Source organism: Phalacrocorax carbo, chromosome 7 (genome assembly GCF_963921805.1).
Source record: "Phalacrocorax carbo chromosome 7, bPhaCar2.1, whole genome shotgun sequence".
NCBI classification, from domain to species: Eukaryota; Metazoa; Chordata; class Aves; order Suliformes; family Phalacrocoracidae; genus Phalacrocorax; species Phalacrocorax carbo.
In genome coordinates this window covers 31151454-31172133 of record NC_087519.1, presented here as the reverse complement: position 1 = coordinate 31172133, position 20680 = coordinate 31151454, and the positions used below count along the sequence as shown (strand labels likewise).

The window sequence follows — 20680 nt, the reverse complement described above, 5'->3', positions numbered from 1 at the left end:
GTAAATGGCTTAGCTAGATCACCAGGCATGCTTGTGCAGCCTGCTTGTACTCTGCCTGCCAGCAATGCTGGAACATGGGCAAATCAGGCTTCTGTGCTTCTGTTTTGTAATTCTAAGGTTATCTTTTAAGTGTAGATAGTGTCTTTATGTCTGAATGCCTGCACTGGCCTTCTACCAATCCCGTACAAAGTCCTCTTACTTGGTCCTCTCTCTCTCTTGAAGAGTTTCTGAGGGACAGCAGCAACGTACTAAGTTTCACGCAAGTTGCACAGGCAGTGTTTCTGAAGAGCATATTTTTCCTGCTTATTGACATATGCAAGTGAGGTTATGAGAATTTTTTGTGTGTGAAAGCTATTGTAAGGTCAAGCAGAGTTTTTGTACAGATGTCTTCAGCTGCTGCTGAAGTAGTGTGTGGTAGTCTTAGAGGAGCGTTCTCGTTTCTCTGATTTTTTTATTTTTTTTCTTTTTTTTTGGTAGTCTGATTTAGACAACTTTGCTTGTTAGGGCGTAAGAAGTGAGGCTAAATTTACCTTCCTTGAGATATATAATCATGAAGCATGATTTCCCTTTTTCCTTCATTTTCTCCCAACAGAAAGCAAAACCTTATTGGGGGTGCTGAAGGGGTAAAGAATCAACGTGCTGTTTACATGACAAGTGGACTAAAATACACAGAGAGCACATTTCTTGGGGCAAGAGTATGAGGTTATTCTGCAGACTCTGTGAGCAGGTTGCAGAAGTTCAGTGCAAGCAGTACCGATGTTCATCCTGAAAAGATGTGATAGTGGGAAAGAGCTCATTTGTATCAAAATGTTTGGGAAAGACTTTGGGGTTTTGCTTCTGGCTGGTTTTGAGTGTCCTGTGGTAATTTTTAATGCTTGATTTTTCTTATAGGTAGGATAGTTAGAGATTTCCTTTTAGAAACAGAACTGGCTTTTTAAAAGTAGAACCAAAGTGTTGTGGTTTAACCCTAGCCTGCAACTAAGCACCACACAGCCGCTCGCTCACTACCTCCTGGTGGAATGGAGGAGAGAATCAGAAGGGTAACAGTGAGAAAACTCATGGGTTGAGGTAAAGACAGTTTAATAGGTAACGCAAAACAAGGAATTCATTAACTCCTTCGTGTCGGCAGGCAGGTGCTCAGCCATCTCCAGGAAAGCAGGGCTCCATCATGTGTAACAGTTACTTGGGAAGAGAAATACCATCACTCCAAATGTCCCTCCCCCCTCCTCCTTCTTTCCCCAGCTCTATATGCTGAGCATGATGCCATATGGTATGGGATATCCCTGTGGTCAGTTGGGGTAGCTGTCCCAGTTGTCCCCTTCCAACTCCTTATGCACCCCCAGCCCCCTCACTGGGGGGGGCGGGGTGTGGGGGGGGTGTGTGAGGCAGAAAAGGCCTTGACTCTGTGTAAGCACTGCTCAGCTGTAACAAAAACATCCCTGCATTATCAAAGCTGTTTCCAGAAATCCAAAACATAGCCCCATACTAGCTACCATGAAGAAATTTAACTCTATCCCAGCCAAAACCAGCACAAAAGCTATACTGCCTTTCAGACATCCTGTCCTAAAACAGAGGCACTTCACAGTTAAATAACACCTGCGATTTTTCATAATTGAAGCTTAGGGAGACAAGATGAAGTGGTGAGGCTGTCCTCTACTTCTCTTTTTTGTTGGTTTTACTTCCTTTGCTCCTTATTCCTTGCAGCTTTTTTGTCTCAGTATGGTTTTTGTGCTTGACTTTATTACATGTAATTTTATGTTTCTGCTACTTAGTTTCTTTAATTGTGCAAAGGTATTCAGTATATAAAGCACATCTTTGATATCGGTTACATCTCCACCATGGGTTCCTCTGTGACTTGGGCTCTTATTTCTTGGTACTAGTGTAGCCAACACAGGACAAGTACCTTGTTTGTTAGATTGCCATGCTTTGTGGAGTGTATTACTGATGTGGTGGGGGCCATATTAGTAATAGTCAGAATTTATTTGGCATTAAGTCTTCCAGAATGGGACTTTAATTCTGGCTGAAATCTTTAACTGGATATGTACTGCAGTGATGTCTAAAGAGCACCATTAGCCTGGAAATACAATGCCCCATGGTGAAATTCTGCCCCCTTTTTTTTAAGGGAGGGGAGCAGTAGGCATTCATATATACTGTTTAATGGAGATGTCAACAAATATTAAAGTTGAAATGTGGTGTTGTAGATACTTTAGATATTTTTTTTGCCTATAATAAAGGTGACATATATGACTGCAATGTGGAATGTGATAACTTTCCCCTCCTTTCTGTGACAGCACTTCCTCAAATGTATCATTTTTGTTATTTTGTTCAAAAAGGACAGGAGTTGACATATGCAGATATTAGAGTTCTGACTACTGTTCTTCTGCTTAATTTTTCCAGCTCCACTCAGGAAGAGAATGGCATTTTCTGTTTTCAAAGAAAATCAAACGTCTTTTTAAATTCACACTTAATACAGAGAATTTTAGTTCACCTATAAGAAAGTACCTATTGTAAGACTGGAAGGAAGGATGTCTAGAAATTAGTATGGGGCAGGTAAAGGGGACTCTGTTTAGCTTCTTCACAAGATGTCTTGGCACAGGCTGCAACAATCTTACCTGTCAGTGGTGTATGTCTGTGCTCACTTTTTCTTAATGGAAAATGCCCAACCTGTTGGCATTTAAACTTAGCTCTGGGCCATGGCTTATTATTCAAGGTGAAGGAATGAACTGAAGAGAGACATTTTCTGTTGGCTCTTGGGGATGATCAGTCTGGATCCACTGTGGAGACTTGAGCTCAGGTGGTGGGCTTAGCAGAACAAGGAATAATTACCTGAAATGATAAAATAAGCCTTGTTTCTAGTCTCGTAGAAAAGAGAACAATTCCTGCTAAATGATGGAGTAGCAGCTCTGACTGCATTTTGGTGGGGGAGAAGGGGAGATTACTTTGGTACTTGGCTTCTTATAGTTACAGCAAAGCAAATGATGAGTTGGGAGCTGGCCCAGGTTGGTCAGCACAGTTGGTTGACCCTCCACAAGGTGAACTTGATAAGTTCAACAATGCGCAGGTACCGTGCTAGTCATAGTAAAACTGAATTGACTTTGTCCTGTTATCTCAGGCAAACTTTTTACTCTGTGGGGAGAATAGGCAACTTTAAAAACAGCACCACCTATCTAAAACTGGAAGGAAATTAAATAATAGCAGTACTGTGGGTGCTTCAGGAATAGAAGTGACTGGTGACATAAGCTTAGGTCCATTTAGGAACCATCACTTGAGGATTGAGGGCATTTATCTTTTTCCTGTTTGGCCCCCTGGGGTATAGCTAAGGAAGCTTCTTTCTGTTTTTTTTTTTTTTTCTTTCTTTTGTTTCTTTTAAACAGATATAAGTAAAAGAAGCATAAGTTCTAGTAAGCTGGGAATAGCTTTTGCTTTAAGAATGCATACTTGTGTTTTGGAATATGGAACTAGTCTTGGTCATGATGTCAGTACTTTGACTAAACTGAATTAGCTCTCTGAAGAGTTTTTCATCTGCTAAGGCTAAATTGGAATTTGTATTTCGGTGGTGAAATGTTCTAAGACTGTAATCTCTGGAAGAGGAAGCATAAATTGAATTCTAATATGCGATCCCAAATTTTATACTAGATAATACTCATTCCTTAGCTTGGATGCTCTCAGATGAGTGAATGGCTGATTTTTGAAGCACACTGTGTTGATATCTGTATTATCTAAACAATGTTCTAGCAATATATGAAGATCATGGAGATGGAATTTTGGGGGTTTTCCTATGTTTGTAAGCGGAATAGAACTCAGTGAAGAGTTAGTCTGTGCATTGCTCAAGGAACCAATTTAGAATTTAGGTTACAATAAGAGTAAATATTTTTATCAGTAAATTTCTTGCATTACCTCTCATTTTGTATTTGTAGTCTTCACAGCTTTCTTCATCTGTGGAATGCATATTTTTACATTATTGGACTTGTATTGCATTATTAAATTGACTTGATTTATGTTTCGTAAATAATTTCTCATCTTATAAAACTTAGTATGGTTTTTTCTTAATAGGAATATATTGATGACACTTTCAGATTTGGAAAGATCGTGATTAGTACATTCATTAAGGTGAGTGTCTTATAAATCATTTCCTTGGGGACAGTATAATATTAATTCTTTCTCAGTGAGTCTGAAGTGATATTTTTTTGTTGTTGCTGCTTTGGATGCTTCATTTGAGCTGTAATGTCAGAATGCTGAAAAATAAAATATTCAGGGCATTAAATTTTTAAAGACCTGTTGTGCTAATAATGAAGACCATGGAAATGGTGTGGCTTCTCTAAGTCTTCAGGAAACTTAATGAAATTTAGTGTAGTGTCCAGTACCAGTGCTACATCTGTATTGCTTGCTGTGCAGAATTTAATTAATAACTTAGTCTTTTGATTGCTCTTGCAGGTGTTTTAAGAAATTTTAATGATGGGGAAAATTCTGGAGTCCATAAAATGAAGCAGCTAGTGTTACTCAGATAATCGGGATGGTAGCTCAGGAGGAGAGAGGAAAGTGTTATGCTTCTAAGCTTTGATTTAGAAAGCAGGTCATAGCTTCCAACAGCATTTTTTGGTCAGTTGTGCTCTACTTTTCAACAGGCTGATACTGTTCTAATCTCTGTTTGAGAAGTTGAACGCACGGCATCAGAGATACTGACTTCTGTGTGTTTGTTTGATATGTGAGAAGCTGATGACAAAAAAAAAAGCTTATTACAACTCGGGTGGGATGTGTGATGGATTAAGGAAGCAGAATAGACAGTATTATGGAAACATTTTGAAAGAGAATAAAAGTTGATGGTTATTGCATCAAAAAAAAGGAAACAGCTAAGAGTTTAAAGGAGAATGGTAACAGGCGTGTCATCTGTGATGCAGACAATTTATCCAAGTGATCTTGTTACGTGTGATCTGATGATGGGACAATATTGGCCCAAGACAGGAAAGGGAAGGATAACAGTGCTGGATAGTACTGTAATATTCCAATACAGATGAAACTGTAACAGATTTTGAGGATTAATACTATAGTGTCTGATTAGTCAAAAAGATTGGAAAAAATATTGTTTTTCTATGGCTACAAAATGTGATCTGAATAGGTTCTTAAAGCTGCAACATTCTCTTTTCAGTGCTGCAGGTGTGACTTCAGTTCTCTACAGAAAGTTAACTTACTTGGGATCCTATAATACAGGTGTGTTCCCTAAAGCAGCTGTTCATTCTTTTCTAATAGTTGAAGTCTTCTGTGCTTAGAATAGATATATCTCAGCATTGAAGGAAATGTTGTCACAAGTTCTATATTCTTTCTATATTGATCAAATTAGACTTCCTTCTCTGGAAAAGACTTTCCTGAGATGCCATACATGGATGAACTCTCTTAGTTCTTTAGATTTGGGCATATTCAGTTACCTGAATTTCCTCCAATTTCCTCCAATAAATAATAGAAGACTAGAGATTAGATTTGACTGCTTTGAATTCTGCTCAAACTGATAAAATGCCTGGTTTGAATGACTTGTATTTAGTTTCAAATAAAAATCTTTTTGGCTTAAATTTGTCTTAGCTTTTAGTTAGATTGCAGAAAGACTTACCATGAGAATTTTAAGTAGTTTACAAGGACTCTTTTTTCTTAATGTCTTCCTAAACGCATTAAGTAGATGAAGGCAATATTATACCCAGATAAAATGGTATATGCTGCTCCTGTGAATATCATCTTCAAACCTAGACTTTGTTAAACTTCTTAAATTTTTTTAATCTATGAAAATGTCACGATGGAGGACATAAAATTAGAGAAGTGTTATGTCACTTCATAAATAGGCAAGACCTCGTGGTTAATTTCACGTAGATATTGATTAGTGAAGGTAGAAACTTAACTCCATTAAGGTAATATAGATCACAGGGAGATGAGTTAATGTTCTTTAAACCAAGATTTTTAAATAGTGCTGAAAGACATTCCACATTTTCAGTGTCCAAGCTAAAAATAGCAAAATCTACAAGTAGCTCCAGATAAGGCAATTTCCAACACTTCTCATGGTCAGGGATACAGAGCTTATAATTTAAATTCTGTTTTATCAGTTTATGATAAAGATGGAGGCAAAACATTAAAGAACCAATGTACACAGATTTGTATCATAATCTAAGACTTGTAGAACTCGTATCAGCTTTGGGACATTATGCAGAATGAAACGTTGTGAATAAATCCTTCCTTAAGTCTGGCCAACACAAATGTACTTTTAACAGTTGGTAGACGTGCAGCATTTTAAATTAAGGCATGTTAACATGGGCTGTCTTCCAAAATGGTTAGCTTGGGATCTGAACACTGTTCCAAATTCTTGTTACAAATGTTCCTTCTGCATATTCAAATGAAACACTTAAAGTGATGTAATTGTTTGCCACAAAAATGTTGATCTTCTGAACTTCTGATTTTTATTCTGATTTTTATTTTACTGTTTCTTTGTTAGGTGGTAGTGGCATGTGGCAATAGACTTTGTTTCCTAGATTTAATAGGAGAGTTTTCAGATTTTCTTTTTTCTGCATAAATTCCCAGTGTCTTTGTTGGGAAACTGTTTTTCTTAGGAAGAATAATAGTGTGGATGGACTTTGTTAGTACAGACTTCTGAACCTTTTTTTTTTGTCCCCTCTTAACTGTGAGGGTGAGTACTGGAACAGATTGTCGAGAGAGGCTGTGGAATCTCTGCCCTTGGAGATATTCAGAAGTCATCTGGTGGTGGTCCTGGGCAGCCTGTTCTAGGTGACTCTGCCTGAACATGGGGTTTGAAACAGATGACCTCCAGAGGTCTCTTTTGACCTCAGCAATTCTGTGATTCTGTGAACTGCAATTTTATAACTGCCTAGTAAACTCTTTAATGCTCATACCAAGCCTACAGCGATGTAGATGAGTTCAGGTCAGATGTTAAAATGGTATTCTAACCAAATTTCTTAAGCACTTGGAGCGCCTCTTGACTACATCAGGCATTTTGCTCTATTATCTGCTGGAGAGGTTGGCTCTTCATTCTTGGTGAATGTGTACATAGTCTGCATGGGCTGTCACACTATGCATGTACATGGTACGATACCATACTGATAGTGAATTGGAAAGGTTATTTTATTATTGTGGAAGATTGTTATTTTAAAGCTCTATAAGACCTTACTGTAGACCAGAAGTGTTTAAAATGCAAATTTGTATCTGATTCCTCTGCTGAATGACTGTTTCATGTTTAACTAACATTTGTCTGCATAGGCATGGCCTAACTATGAGCATCTCTCTGGTATCTCTTTGAAGAGGACACTGTTGGGGGGCCCAGGTATTTCTTTTATATTTTATAGTTGTAGAGGTGTCCGGACTCTGTAATGGTCAAAGATTTCCAGTAGAAGAGGATGAGACAAGAATTAAATGCATGTGGGAGACACTGGACCTAGGCACTTGATCCTTTTGGTGCTAATTGGGAGGGAGCTTGATAAACACTTTTACCAACTTTTCATAGCAAAAACAGGTAAGAAACATGCATAATTGTTATGATTCATGTTAGTAGAAAGATGCTTTCGCCTCACCCCCCTAGAGTCTGTGCAGAAAATATATTGTTCTGTGTTTGTTCTATCTTAGACCTGATTTCAGTCATATGTATGCTCATTCAGAACTATTTTTGGGGTATAAACTGGGAGTTACCTGATTGGAAGCTAAGACATTTTTAGTCTAAAACCATACTTATTCTTAAGTTGAGATTTGGAATCTTCTGCTTGGAAGCATCCTTGATATAGATGCAAGGGCCGTGGCCTGGTGCTTGCACTGACCCCTTCTTGTACAGGTGCTGCTATAAATTCAGGGTGGCACTTGGATGGCTCTGGACCAAGGCAATGTCTTGGTCAGTTCCTCTGTAAAGTGGCAGCTATAAGCAGTGGTTAATTAGGATAACCTTTATAAAGATATTACTAACTTTTATTTTTAAGTAACAGCCATGTGTTCAGGATTCTCTTGAACTGAAAGGTGAATCCTTAACAACAAATTGTAAAACTAATGCTGTGAAGTTCAGATTTTTATGGAAGCACTTTTGATATTCTAGATGTTGATAATTTTATTGACCTAAGTAGAAAATTCTGACTTACACCTAATTTCTTTTTAAGAAAAAGAGCAAAACTTGTTTATGATGACTTGCAGTGAGATGAGGAATCTATTTTAAAAACAAGTCATTTGTTTATTCAAAAAGTCTTGCAGGAAATTGTTAAGCATCTTTTGTTAGTTTTTCTTACAGTGAAGGCCAAGAATATGGCCATATTTCTATCTTTTTTTTTCCTTCCTAGAAAGTGTCCTAGTGAAGGTATTCCGTCAATTTTTCTGTCTCTTGCCACAAAAAGAGTAAGCTCTCGGTGTTATTGCTGATGAAGTATTAATCCATGAAGTTAGACAAGTCACTTCTTGGATTATCATTTGTTTTTTCAACATTTTTTCCCAACGTTTTGCTACTACCAACCAATTAATTATTTTTTAATTGCACAGGGAGAATGCATTCATTGTAGATGTTAATTTTCAATTTTCTCTAAAATTGTGTGGCAAGATTAAATCCTTGCTAGCTATTTGTCATACAAATGAGATCACTTTTACCATTTTGCAAAGCAATCATCCAGAAGATGTAGAAACTCTTCTTGCTGATAAGATCTTCAGTAAACTTGAATCTTGACTATTAGGAGCGTCTCCTATTGGTGCTAGTACATTTAAGAGTCCCCAGATGTTCACATGTCTAAAATATAGTAAAAAACTGTGGTGTGCCCCTTGCTTCATTTGTGAATATTGATAAGTTCATGTTAGTTGCAAATTTAGATTCAGATCTTCAGATGTTCTTCTCTTGCTTAGTTCTCGGATTAGATAATTTTCATTCTGAGTTTTTTTATTATTATTTAAATGCCAGTACTAGACACAATACTTCTTGTGTGAAAAGAAATCTGGAAAAAATCTGTTCTCTGAATGTAACCAAATCTTTGTTGAAACAAGATTTTTGAATTTAAATGCCATAGTTTCAAAAGAAATTTGCCTCCTTGGTGTCCTGCAGCACTTATGAGGGCTTTTCAGAAGCATAAAAGCATTATCTCTTCAAGTGTTTGTCCACACAAATTTTGGCGTGTTTTTCTGGGAACACTAAAGTTCAGGCTGTTTCCTTTGTCTTACTGCAGGGTAAAGGGGCTTCTGTAGCTAATGAATAACCGGAAGACATTTTTAGCGCATCTAACCTGGCATATTAATGCCTGCATTTGTCCTTAGTGTTCAGTGGAAGTATGTTGCTTTTCAATACGCTGCATCAAGATCTAGTCTTTGCCAGAGGGACTTCGGGAGGCTTTTCTCTGCCTAGAAGTGTTCAACGTCTTTGTGAGCCAGTTGCCTTAAAATCAAGCTTAACTGGTGCCAATTTAAGATTAAAAAGAAGTTGTTATTTACAGAGTCAAAATAGACAACTTCCCCTAAAAGTTTTGAAAGATGTAGCGGAAAATAAAGGAAAAATTGGCTTAGTGTATTTCTCTCAAGATCAGCCCTAAAAGAGCTCTTCCTCTGTTTCCATGTGACTGTCTGCATTTGCTTACTGAACTTGGTATGAGATGCAATTACCTTCCTCAAACTGAGGTAACAGGAGAGCGCCTCAGACTGGGAAAGCATGCTAGCTTTTACCTTTTCATTCTTGTTTTCTTATTGATTGGAAATTTATTCAAGCATGTAAGTGGGAGGAATAGGTACAGTTTACTATGGCATTTTGACTGAGATTAGCTCCAGTGTTAGTCTGTCTGGGATGACTGACCCTCTGTGCTCCTGAAGTATTTGCATGGTGCTTGCGTATGCATGCAGATGTTCCACTTAAGGTCTTCCTCTGTCTGAGCGTGAAGTCCAGCCAGATGCAGCAGTTCTTAGCTAAAATTACAGGCACAGAGCATGGTGTAGGGTAATTGCCAGTCTGTTCTTTTTTCACAGTTATTCCAGTCTCTTTGTAGAAAATTTTTCCAGACTTACGCCCTATATTAACATTGCTACTTTGGGTATCTTGGGCTTTTTATTTATCAGACAAACTCTTGTTTTAGAAACTCTCTTCTCTTCCATCTTTCCCCAGAAGCTCTTGGAAGTCTATCATAGTATTTTTCTTGTTCATTCTTTCTTATTCTTCCTGTATTCCTTACACTGGTACATGCGTCTGGTACTGAAGTTTTGGAGATTTTGAAACAGAAGAAATTTTGTGCAAGACTGACTTTCAGTGGCATTAATCTTCCAGTCCTGCCTAAGAACACCGTTCTACCTCAAGGAGCTGAACCAGTTCTTCTCAAAATAGACTTTCAAAAAGGTCAAACTTGTATCTTCTCTGCTACTGGGATACTCTTTTCTTTGCTTCTGTCACCATTGTCCTTGGGCTCCAAATTGTAGTCACTGTAATGTGGTTATGTAGCTACTGTGTAGACACTTTCTGTGGGCAAAGCTGCAGAAGCACAGGCATGTTGCTAGTTTGAGACAGAAGTAATACAACTTAAGGGTTTCCTGACACAAGTTTCTGCCAGGTGTCAAGAGGAAGAAAACTCACATGGTATCTCATATAGGCCAGTACCTATTTCTTTTCTGTTGGTGACTTTCTTAATTTTAATTCATTCCTTAAAATAATTTTTAAAACCCTGAAATCTTGACTGTCATTGAATTACTCAGCTCTTATTCAAGGAGGCACAGGAGACTCTTCAAAAGCTATTGGACAGCTTATATATGTATTGGGAATGATTCCCTGCCACCTAAGGAAGCAGTATTGAAGTTTGCTACAGATACCTGGAAGAAGCTAGCCTAAGTGTCAGGGAAAGAAGGGAGGAGATGAGACAATAGATGGTATTTGGAGGTGGAAAAAATTACTCATTAGTGGTTTAACAGCTGAGAAGTTCAAACTGTAAGACTCTGCATGCTACCTATGGCACAATTTCATTGACTCTTAAACTTCCACAGATCACAGAAAAGACTTTGGGGAAATAATTTTCCAAGGAAAGGTGATTACAAAAAAGTAGTTGCAGACAACTCTTGAGGCTGAAAATACCATGGCACATGTATCACTTTGGCTTCAGAATTCAGGAGAATAGGTTTCACAAGCGTAAAGACTGAAATACAGAATGCTAGCATTCAGAGTAGGAAAGCTGTCGTACAATCATTGCTCTTCCCATAAATAGCACAATTTTCCTGAAACCTGCATTACTATAATATTGGGCTAATTACCTTTAGAGAATTTAGGACTACCCTAAGAGTATGTCTTCGAGCAGTTCATGCTTATGAACCTGTCAGCAATGATTTATGTAGTTTTCTTTAAGGGATTTCAAGTATAGCATCCCAAAGTTTGGGGTTGGTGTTTGGTTTGTTTGTGTGTTGGTTTTGGTGGGTTTTTTGTTTTGTTTGTTTTGGTGTGTGTTTGGTTGTTTTGAGACAGCTTTTTCCCCTACATCTAAAGAAATCATGTTAACATAGTTTACTAGCAGATAATGTTTCAGTTATAGCAGTATGTTTTTTATCTTGATCTAAAGCTCTTTCTAAGTAGCATTTGGTCAGAAAAACAGAAGAAACCTCCTATTTTAGGCACATAATACATTATGAGGGATGTTGAATCTCACCTTAAATTCCTACATCAGATCTCCTCTTCAGGAGATGCCGTGGCTGTCTTTTTTCCAAAAGCTTCATTTTAATCATGATGGGGTTAACTTGTGTAGTTTTATTGCACATAAAGCATTTATTTGAAGGGGACAAAAGGCTGTAGATGATCTCCAAGGTTACCTTTAACTTTCACAGGGAAGGTAAAAAGCCATCCCATTGCTAGCCGAGTAGTTTGCTGGAGTACCTTTACTCATTGAATCCTATATAGAACTTTATAACCTCAGTGCCTTCTGCGAAATAATAGTACAGATGTCCCATGAGAAGTGGCTTCTTGAAAGTGGGTTCAGTTATTTAACGAGACAGGTGCTCTTATTTCTCCAATACTTGAAGTAGCGGTAAGAGCATTTCCTGGGTGAGAATAGACGAACACATTTATAAAAAGCTCCTTACCTATACAGTAACAGGAGGTTTGTCTCATGTGCTGTCCATATAGGTATTCCTCAGTGCCATGTTCTATATTCATTCTTCTGAGCCCTTTAACGTTTTCAGTCACTCTTGAACAAAAGGAGTCGTGGCTAGCCCTGCATTGTTGAGCACAGGCCATGATACTGCAGATGATATCACAGGTGTCACAAACCAGTAAGGCTCATTAGGAGCATGCATGGTAGAGTGGACTATATACAGGCACAGAACTTCGTTAAAATGTCTAGCTAGGTAAGGCAAGTGAAAGTGTGAGCTCTGTCTACCAGAGAGATAAAATCAGAGATGAACTGTCTGAGCTAGTTAATCATTGGCCACCAGAACATGTGCCATTGTGAAATAATAGTAGAGTTTCATCTAAGAGTAAATATTCTTGTATTGCATGTTCCAGTTATGTAATTTTAAGATAGAAGTGACTTAGTCCTGAAAAAACTTAGAGCTACTGAAGTGTGATTTACTATCTGTATACTACTACTCAATATAACAGCATATCAGAATGTCTATTTAGTCTGGATTAGAGTACATGCAAAAGTGGAATAGCCATATATTTTACTCTGTCCAGAGAGGGTTTTTTATTACTACCTAAAATGAAGTACTAGTGAATAATCTTGTAACAACAACAAAAAAAATCATTTATTTAGATTTGTATACCATTACTGAGAGCTTAAATAAATGTCCTTAAACTACACTTCCTCTTTCAAATGAAAACAGATATCTTGCATATTACTTTGGCCAAACGAGGAGACGAGTAGTATTCTCTTCTGAAAAACTCAAAATAAATGTAAAATGTCTGGAAAAACAGCAATTAGGAGGGTAAGAGAATAGTTTCAATTTTTGGGGGGGGAGGGGTGGAGGGGGTGGGGAGTAGGATCATAGTGTGTTTTAAATTAATATTAAAGTTTATATCTTCTGTTCCAGGCTTTCTAAAACAAAACAAATACATGTATGTATTTGTGTTTAAAAGGAAGCTGCTGCAGTTAATATTAGCAAAACTTAGTTGCAGATTTTTTCATTGACTTTGTTATTCAAGTTAGAGGCTTATTAGTCAACAATTGTAATCTTCAATATTTCAAAGGAACAAATATGGTTCAGTTGTTTTAAAAACATCCTTTTTTTTTTTGTCCTGATGATGAATTACATTATTCAGAGAATCTTAGTTCATGGTTTTGCAGTATTGTTGTCTCTGTGGGCTGCTGAAATAGACGAGGAAATGAGTCAGATTAAATATCTTTATGAATAAAGTTGAACTGCTCTCTAGTAATTCTTCTTTGATGGCTCTTCAGTGTTAGTTTGCTCTTAATTTACTTCCATGTACACTCTGATTTTAAGCCTGGTACATTAGAGTTTGCTTTAAAAGCAGGGAATTTTTTTTGTTTAGTTTTAAGCTTACTTCTCTAAACAATGGAGATTTTTTTTTTTGCTCTGAATTAGTAATAAGCAATAGATAAAATTAGACTCAGACTTATTTGTGTCTTAGAATTTTTGTTGTTGATAAATAGGTAGGTTTGTGTACTTAGTTTTGCTCTTCCTGTTGTATGTTCAGTCTGCCTACCTATGTGGCTCTTGTATAAAGAAAGAAATGAATAATTCGTCAAAATGGCAGAAGTGATCTTAAAAGAAAAAAATCAAGGCTATGTATTTAAAAAAAACAACCGAACAAAACAAAAACACCACACACACCCCCCACCCCCAAAATCCCAAACAACCTCCAGACCAACTAAGGAATACTCTGATGTCAGTAAAATTGTCAGGTATTAAGTAGGAGATTAGAAAACAACTGAATATTAAAAGTCTAAAGGAGTTTTTAATGTTTATTTCACTCCCTCTTTTTGTGTGGGCTTTTACTAAAAAATAAATACCTTTTCCATGATAAAACACTGTTAAGTTTGCAATTATATTTAAATGAATATTTTCACTGTTCAAATGCTGAATATACTAACTGTGAATTTCACTTTTAATTTCATCTGTCAGCGAGAATTCCATTTGTCAGCAAAGGCAAACAAGAAAATGAATTTTGTTTTTTCTTCCTTCCCTTCTTCCTCAGATTTGTGGGTCTGTACTTCCAAACAGAATTTGTACAGAGAGAAATTCTGAATATGGCTTGATTTGCTCTTGATCTTGGCAGTGTTTCTAACGAGTGTCCCATGGACTTTATCAAGTTCAGAGGGTTCTACTTAGCACTGAGGAGCAGAACCCTGAGCAGCAAGCTGGTATCAGTGAAAAGATTTCTTTGTCATTCTCTTTAAAAGAGCAACAGAAAATGAGTGATTATTCTGGACTTGCAAATAACCATAGCCAGATGATTGCTGAAGATTCAGAAATTCAGACAAAGCCTGAACATTCTCATGAAGTTCTTCAGGAAGATATTGAAATGAGCAGTGGATCCAGTGGAAATGACTTCAGTGGAAATGACACAAATGAAAACTACTCGAGTGGGCATGATTCTCATGGCCATGAATCTGATGAAAATGGGAAAGAGTCAGCAATGCTCATGGAATCTTCAGACTGTCACAAAAGGTAGTAGCTAATATTAAATAAACTGCATTTTTATTTTTGTCACTGAAGGCTTTTTCCATTTGAATCTCATTTATGAATAACAACTATGGTATAAAGCCTATCTTCAATCAATTCAGATTGAAGCTGAGTGTTCTTCTCCACCAGTTAACTTGTACTTTTGTATATTATAATTTGTAAAGAGATCTCTAGTGTTCTTTGGACCCAGCTTAATTTTGATCTTTATTCCCATCATTGTGTTTCATTGGCCTTATTTATATATTTTCTTTGATTGTATATATGTCAGTCTGTTTTTATGCATAAGGATGCAACTGTGCTATTTTAGTCTTTCTAAATAATAGCTTAGTGTACAGAGCAAAGCTTCAGTAAGAAGAGCCTTCATGGACAAATGTGTAATAGTTATAGTTTCCATTTGTTGTACCAGGCAGCAGCTTTTAAAGTGGTGGGTTTTTTTTTTCCTCGATAGCCAGTCATTAATAGGAAGATATAAAGCTAAAATGAACTAAAACTTGTTTGTTAGGTTTACTAATATTAACCTCTTCCTATCTTTCCTTCTTCTAGTTCAAGCTCAAATGCGTTTAGTCTGATGATTGCAAACTCTGAACACAATCAGTCTAGCAGTGGATGCAGGTAAATTAATGTGCATATATTTACAGTAATTTGCATGCATGTAATGCTAAATTCTGAAAACTAGTGTTGTGGTTTTGGTGGTGGTTTTTTTCTTTTGTCTTGTTTTTGGCTAGACCTGGAGGAGTGCACAAGAAGTCCTCTCTTTGATTTTCTTCCTGTCCATAATCAGTAGCATGTCCTATTAACCACATGGTTGAATTAGAGCTTTTTTTTTTTGCTGTTCCATGCAAGTTATGCAATGACTCAAGTCATTTTACTTTGTTTTGATTTGGTAGCTTAACTCTGTAATTTTTGTGGTTCACTTTGAATATTGTTTCAGCTCTAGTGGGTTTTTTGGTGGGTTTTTTTGTTGTTGTTTTGGGGGGTTTTAAGCTTTTCTTTAAACTTTCTGCTCTTCAGAATTTAGTCTGAAGCCCTTGCCTGATAGTAGTGTTTTAACATCAGAACTCACCCACTGAGTTGGATGTGTTCTGATGTCCAGCAGCCATATCATCTGCCTCTCCTGTGTTCCATTCGCCAGGATTCAAGCCTCAAGTCTATAAGGATAAACCAACATCAGCTGCAGGAATCCCCCTGTATGAACTCTGCTTCTGACCCTGATAGCCTTGAGAAACCTGGTGGCATTGAAGGCTCAAATCTGGACACTTCAGAGTGCCCTACTGTACTTGTTGGGTTTTTTTAAGTCAGATTCTGATCAGGAGACAAAAACCTGGTCCTGAGCAGATCAAGGATATCTAGCTATAGCATACTGATGTTAAGACCCCTATCGATATGTACCTACCTGAAAGTGTTTCTACCTGATGCCGTTCCTAGAGAAGTGGTAAATTAAAATTACCCCTTTGCACCATTTGGTGCTTGATGAACTTACTGTCTGTGTCTGCCTTGCAGGCACCTGGAGATCTTGTTCCATGCTGTATTTTCAAGTGGCAGTTGTGTTCTGGAGTTGATGTTGCTTAGTATCAAAGACAGTGAGCCAAACACATTTCTTAATCTTCCTTTCCCATTGATTCTGTTTTCTTCACTGCAAGATTTTTGGGGGTTACTTGTTACAGTTTTCCTGATACCTTTTTATTTTAAATTTCATTAATAGCTCTCTGCTCAGCAATAAATAGGGGTACAGTGTTTTCCCCAGATGCCAGGCACAGTGCTAGAGGGTTACAGAGCAGAACCTGATCATCTGGGAATGGGAGACTGAGGATATCTAGAGAAGGATCCATAAAGAAAAGACTGATATAGGCTGATTATCTGTAAGTTTAGTCTTTCATTCAAAGACTAGTGGGCTTTGGGTTCAATATCAGCACCAACCAACTACTTAGTTTAATATCTGTAGGTACCTTTCCAGTTCATTGTCTACATAAAGCAGAACGGAAACTCCTATCTTTATAAAACTTATTCTGCCATGTGCAAGTCAAGCCTCTTCTGTGGTTGGCTGCTGTGCTTGACATTACTGATCTTTGGAAAAACATTTTTGTTTTGTATAACTTACAGAAGACAAGTTGCCTTGAAAAATATTTGCAGCTGCTGTAGGCTAATTTGGGAAGGTTTCCTTTCTCGCAAAAGAGTGACTGCTCTCATGAAGAATACTTGGAGGGTACAAAAACAGCAGTATGCTCAGATATTTCATAATCTTCCCCTCTCTCTTCCTCCTTACTGCAAGTGTAGAGGGTTTTTCTGTTAACAAGGCCCTGTTCGATTGTATCGGTCCAAACTGTCAAGCCACATTGTAGATGTGATTTTAATATACAACATGAACACAATGTTTCCCAAGGGAGTACTATAGTCTTTTGTCTTATCCCTTGCCATTATTTCTCAGTACAAAATGACCACTGATTAAGTGAATGCTATGTTTCTCCTAGTAGCTTGTGATGTAAACAAGAACAATGAACATTCTTTAGTACAAGCCAGCTTTGTCACTTTCCAAGCATTTTTGGTGAAATGCACCCAACACCTGTCAGATGATTGATCTACCTGAAGAACTTTTCAAACTTTCCAGAAAAATGTTCTGGAGTTCTCTTGAAAATTACCTGGAAGCTGAAGCCACTTTACTGAGCAGTTTCAGACAGGGTAGTGCAGTTGCTAAGAGTACTGTTTCTACAGTGGTTCTTAGGGTAACTTCTTAGAGACTACCAGTCATGACAATCAGGTGGTAAGAGAAGACAGTCCTTTTGATGGGGAAGAACATATTTTTAGGAAGGTTTAAAAAACCTCTAGAATCCTTGTGATTGTTGTGACTGATTAGCTTTTCAAATCTACTCCAATGAGAAAGACAAGGTGATTTTTTTCATTTTAACTGCTTCCTACCCACTTGCCACCCATCTTTGTCATCTTCCCCCTCCCCTCCCTTACCTGCTTTTCTCTTCCTTTTTGATTTTATCAGCAGCTCTTAATAATGGGGAGACATATCAGAAACTGCAAAGGGAGGAGATAATTTTCTGGTGTTGGCACTGGTGATCTCTGTAGTTTGACCTTCTACACTGAGACAGCACTTCTGAATGTGCACCTGAGAAATGTGAATGCAATTTCTGTCTCCACCCTCCTGATTCTTTACCGTACCTATTTACTCAGGTTTCCTTATCTTATATAATGTATTGCCATGCTTAACTGGGATACGATGTTCCAAGGATTTCTCCATTTGTTTTGTTAACTTGATGCTCTCCCACTACCATTCCCTTTTCAGGGACCTTTCTTATGAGAACCTGCTCAAACAGGAGGTGAAGACTTGAATGGACCTCCTGCTTCTCTTCTTTGAAGTCCATGAACATTTCTAGGAGTTTGAATTTGAAAGGAACTAAGGAAAATACCACTAAAAAGGGAGGAGGGAGACTGTGGCAAAAAAAAAATATTCTCTGGTGCTTGTGTATATGTACTGTTGCACATACACAGTACATTTTATAGTAAGACTTCAGGTGGTGGTAAATCTTTAACTTTAAATTATTCTAGCTAATTTAAGAATTATTGTAAACTCTGAATGTTGATACTAAGTACTAGAAAAGTTAATGTGGCTAGCTATGCAAATTTAGGTACGTGACAAGTGTCAGAGTCTATTTGGACTTCTGTGAGGATGGTGTGTCACATCAAGCATTCAAGTGACGTTTTATTTTTTGTCTTTACTCTTACAGTAGTGAGCAGTCCACTAAAGCCAAAACACAAAAGGAATTGCTGAAAACATTACAAGAGCTGAAAGCTCACCTTCCTTCTGAAAAGAAAATTAAAGGCAAATCTAGTGTCCTAACAACATTGAAATATGCCCTGAAAAGCATTAAACAAGTTAAAGGTAATCAAGTATGACACTACCTAGATAATGCTAACTTGGGTAAAATTAAACATTTAGAATAGGAATTTAGATGTGGCTGTTGGTGTAAAGCTAAGTTTATTAAGTTTGAAAAGCTCTCTAAACAGATGTTTTCATGGTGTTCCCATTTGTTGGCTCTGTTAACTTGTGTTCCTTTGGGAATTAAAGCAGCTTTCTAGATGCTTGATATTTTACTATTATTTGTTGAGTTAGAAAATGAATTTGAAAACAATTAACAATTTACAATTTCTTACTATTTGAACTGTTAAACAGACCAAAATGTATGATCATGCATATATGGGTATATTAAGATGGGTGAATTTATTTGGGTTCCTGATGAGGAAGCTCTATCAAGGAAAAACTAATTTGGAATAGTACATAGATTTCCCAACTGTCCATTCTGTGCTGCTGCCAAAAAAGGTTTGGTCCATTTACTGCTTCCAGGCTTGATGTTTATTGATGAGATTTTTAATTCTAAGTTGTTTACTGTTCTCATGTAGCCAATGAGGAGTATTACCAATTGTTGATGATTAATGAATCCCAGCCTGCTGGACTCAATGTGTCATCTTACACAGTGGAAGAAGTTGAGACTATAACCTCAGAATACATAATGAAAAATGCGGTGAGTGTGTTGATCCAGTTCAGAGTGTCTTGAAAATATTTTCTAGAACTGGAATTCTCAGGCATGTTGTCTTTTTACAAGCTATGAGTTGGTAGCTAGGCCAATAAGCTGAAGAAAAGCTGGCTTTTGCCTTCCAGGGGATGTTGAGTAGAAATTCTGAGCCTTTGCAGACTTTGCCAGTAACAGCTTGATCTGAGGTTTTATTTTTCTGTCAGTTAAGTGGGAAATAAGTAGTCTAAACTCATTGGTCCCGAGTTTTACTGCATGCTTAGGGACAATGGTGTGACATATCTCAGCATTCATGTGATATAATGCACTGTGAGACATCACTAGCTTTCATTTTAGGACACCTGCTAAAGTTGGAGACTAACTCCTTCCAAATTTTAGTCAAGGCACACTGTGGATTGTTTCAGCTTATCCTTATCTGTAGGGGTTATTTCATGTTTCATCAGTTCTTTGTGTTAGTGTGACTGGAAAGTGGTGTAAGTGTTGGAATCGCTGTTTGTTGTGTTCTCTTCTGTGGTATTTTAGTTTTTGTAACTGGTATAGGCTTACTCTGTGATCCAGTGGTAACTGTGCCTTCTTGGCTAGAAAACTACACTGATGATCATCAGCTGTTCTTCTTAGCAGTAAAATGATAGTCTGAACGATTTTTTAATTACTTATTTTTCACGTTCCCAGTGTTTTAGGGATATATTATGGAGTCTTCAAAAAATAATTGCATTAGACGTACCTTATTAGACTACGTTCCACTGTTTTTTGTTTTGGGTTGGTTTTTTTTTTCCCCTGAAGCCTCTGCCTGAATGTGTGAAGTTCGGAAATCAATAAAATAATGGCATGATGGGGGATGTTCCCTAGCTTGAAGTAGGTGGGTTTTGTTGTATCTATGAATAGTAAAGGTTGCCCACAGGGTAAAATAAATAGGAAGTGTGGAGGACAACTGAGAATTTGGGCCAAATATCGTAAACATTGTTCAACTGACCTGAAGCATTTGAGTTTGTGAAACCAGTGTTCTGATGACAGCTCTCTAAGTTTGTGTTTAGTGTTAAGAGGATCAAGCACTAAAGGTTATGATGCAGGAAACTCGTCTGCGTCAAGAAGAAAAACAATGTGAAATGATATGAGTGTGCGTATGGTTGTGTGGGATTTTTTTCCACTTGTGTACTCATTATTTTACCAAGTGGTTTGGAGTGGTTTTTTTTCATTTTACAGTGTATGGACAAGGTAACATGAACAGCCTTTCATGAAACAGTTGAATATCATAAATGTAAAATATGCCTGTAACAAGCACAAGGAAAATGAGCAGTTTTGTAGCTGGAAGCTCTTTAATTCTTAACTTGTAAATTCATTCTGCATGCTAAAATTTTAGGCAATGATACCTAAGGCTCGTAACCCGGTAAGAGGCTAGTGTATTATCTTACTGCACAGTTCAAAAATTGTACTGTCAGTGTCTACTTCATAAGCAGATTAATTTTATTGCTCCCTAAACAGATAAGGCTTGACACTATTTCCTTGATTTTTATTTTGGATTTATTAATGCGTTT

The 20680-nt window shown here is 37.3% G+C and overlaps 1 protein-coding gene and 1 long non-coding RNA gene across 3 annotated transcripts in view; one reads left to right on the top strand and one right to left on the bottom strand.

Moving 5' to 3' along the window:
- Positions 1-20680, top strand: part of LOC104050678 (period circadian protein homolog 2-like) — a 52582-nt gene that overhangs the window by 4413 nt on the left and 27489 nt on the right. The window contains 8 exon segments of the mRNA XM_064457323.1: positions 4054-4110; positions 5147-7504; positions 12790-12891; positions 14123-14250; positions 14253-14595; positions 15154-15222; positions 18342-18496; positions 19015-19136. Coding sequence (XP_064313393.1) covers positions 14223-14250; positions 14253-14595; positions 15154-15222; positions 18342-18496; positions 19015-19136 — 717 coding nt within the window. The 5' untranslated portion in view covers positions 4054-4110; positions 5147-7504; positions 12790-12891; positions 14123-14222.
- LOC135314345 (uncharacterized) lies at positions 1239-12355 on the bottom strand. 2 transcript variants are annotated; one of them, XR_010373862.1, is made up of 3 exons: positions 11619-12355; positions 2613-2826; positions 1239-1422 (listed from the first exon to the last, which is right to left on the bottom strand). It is a non-coding gene; the product is annotated as an uncharacterized LOC135314345 (long non-coding RNA). The 2 variants fall into 2 exon arrangements; XR_010373861.1 differs by having other exon boundaries at positions 12049-12354.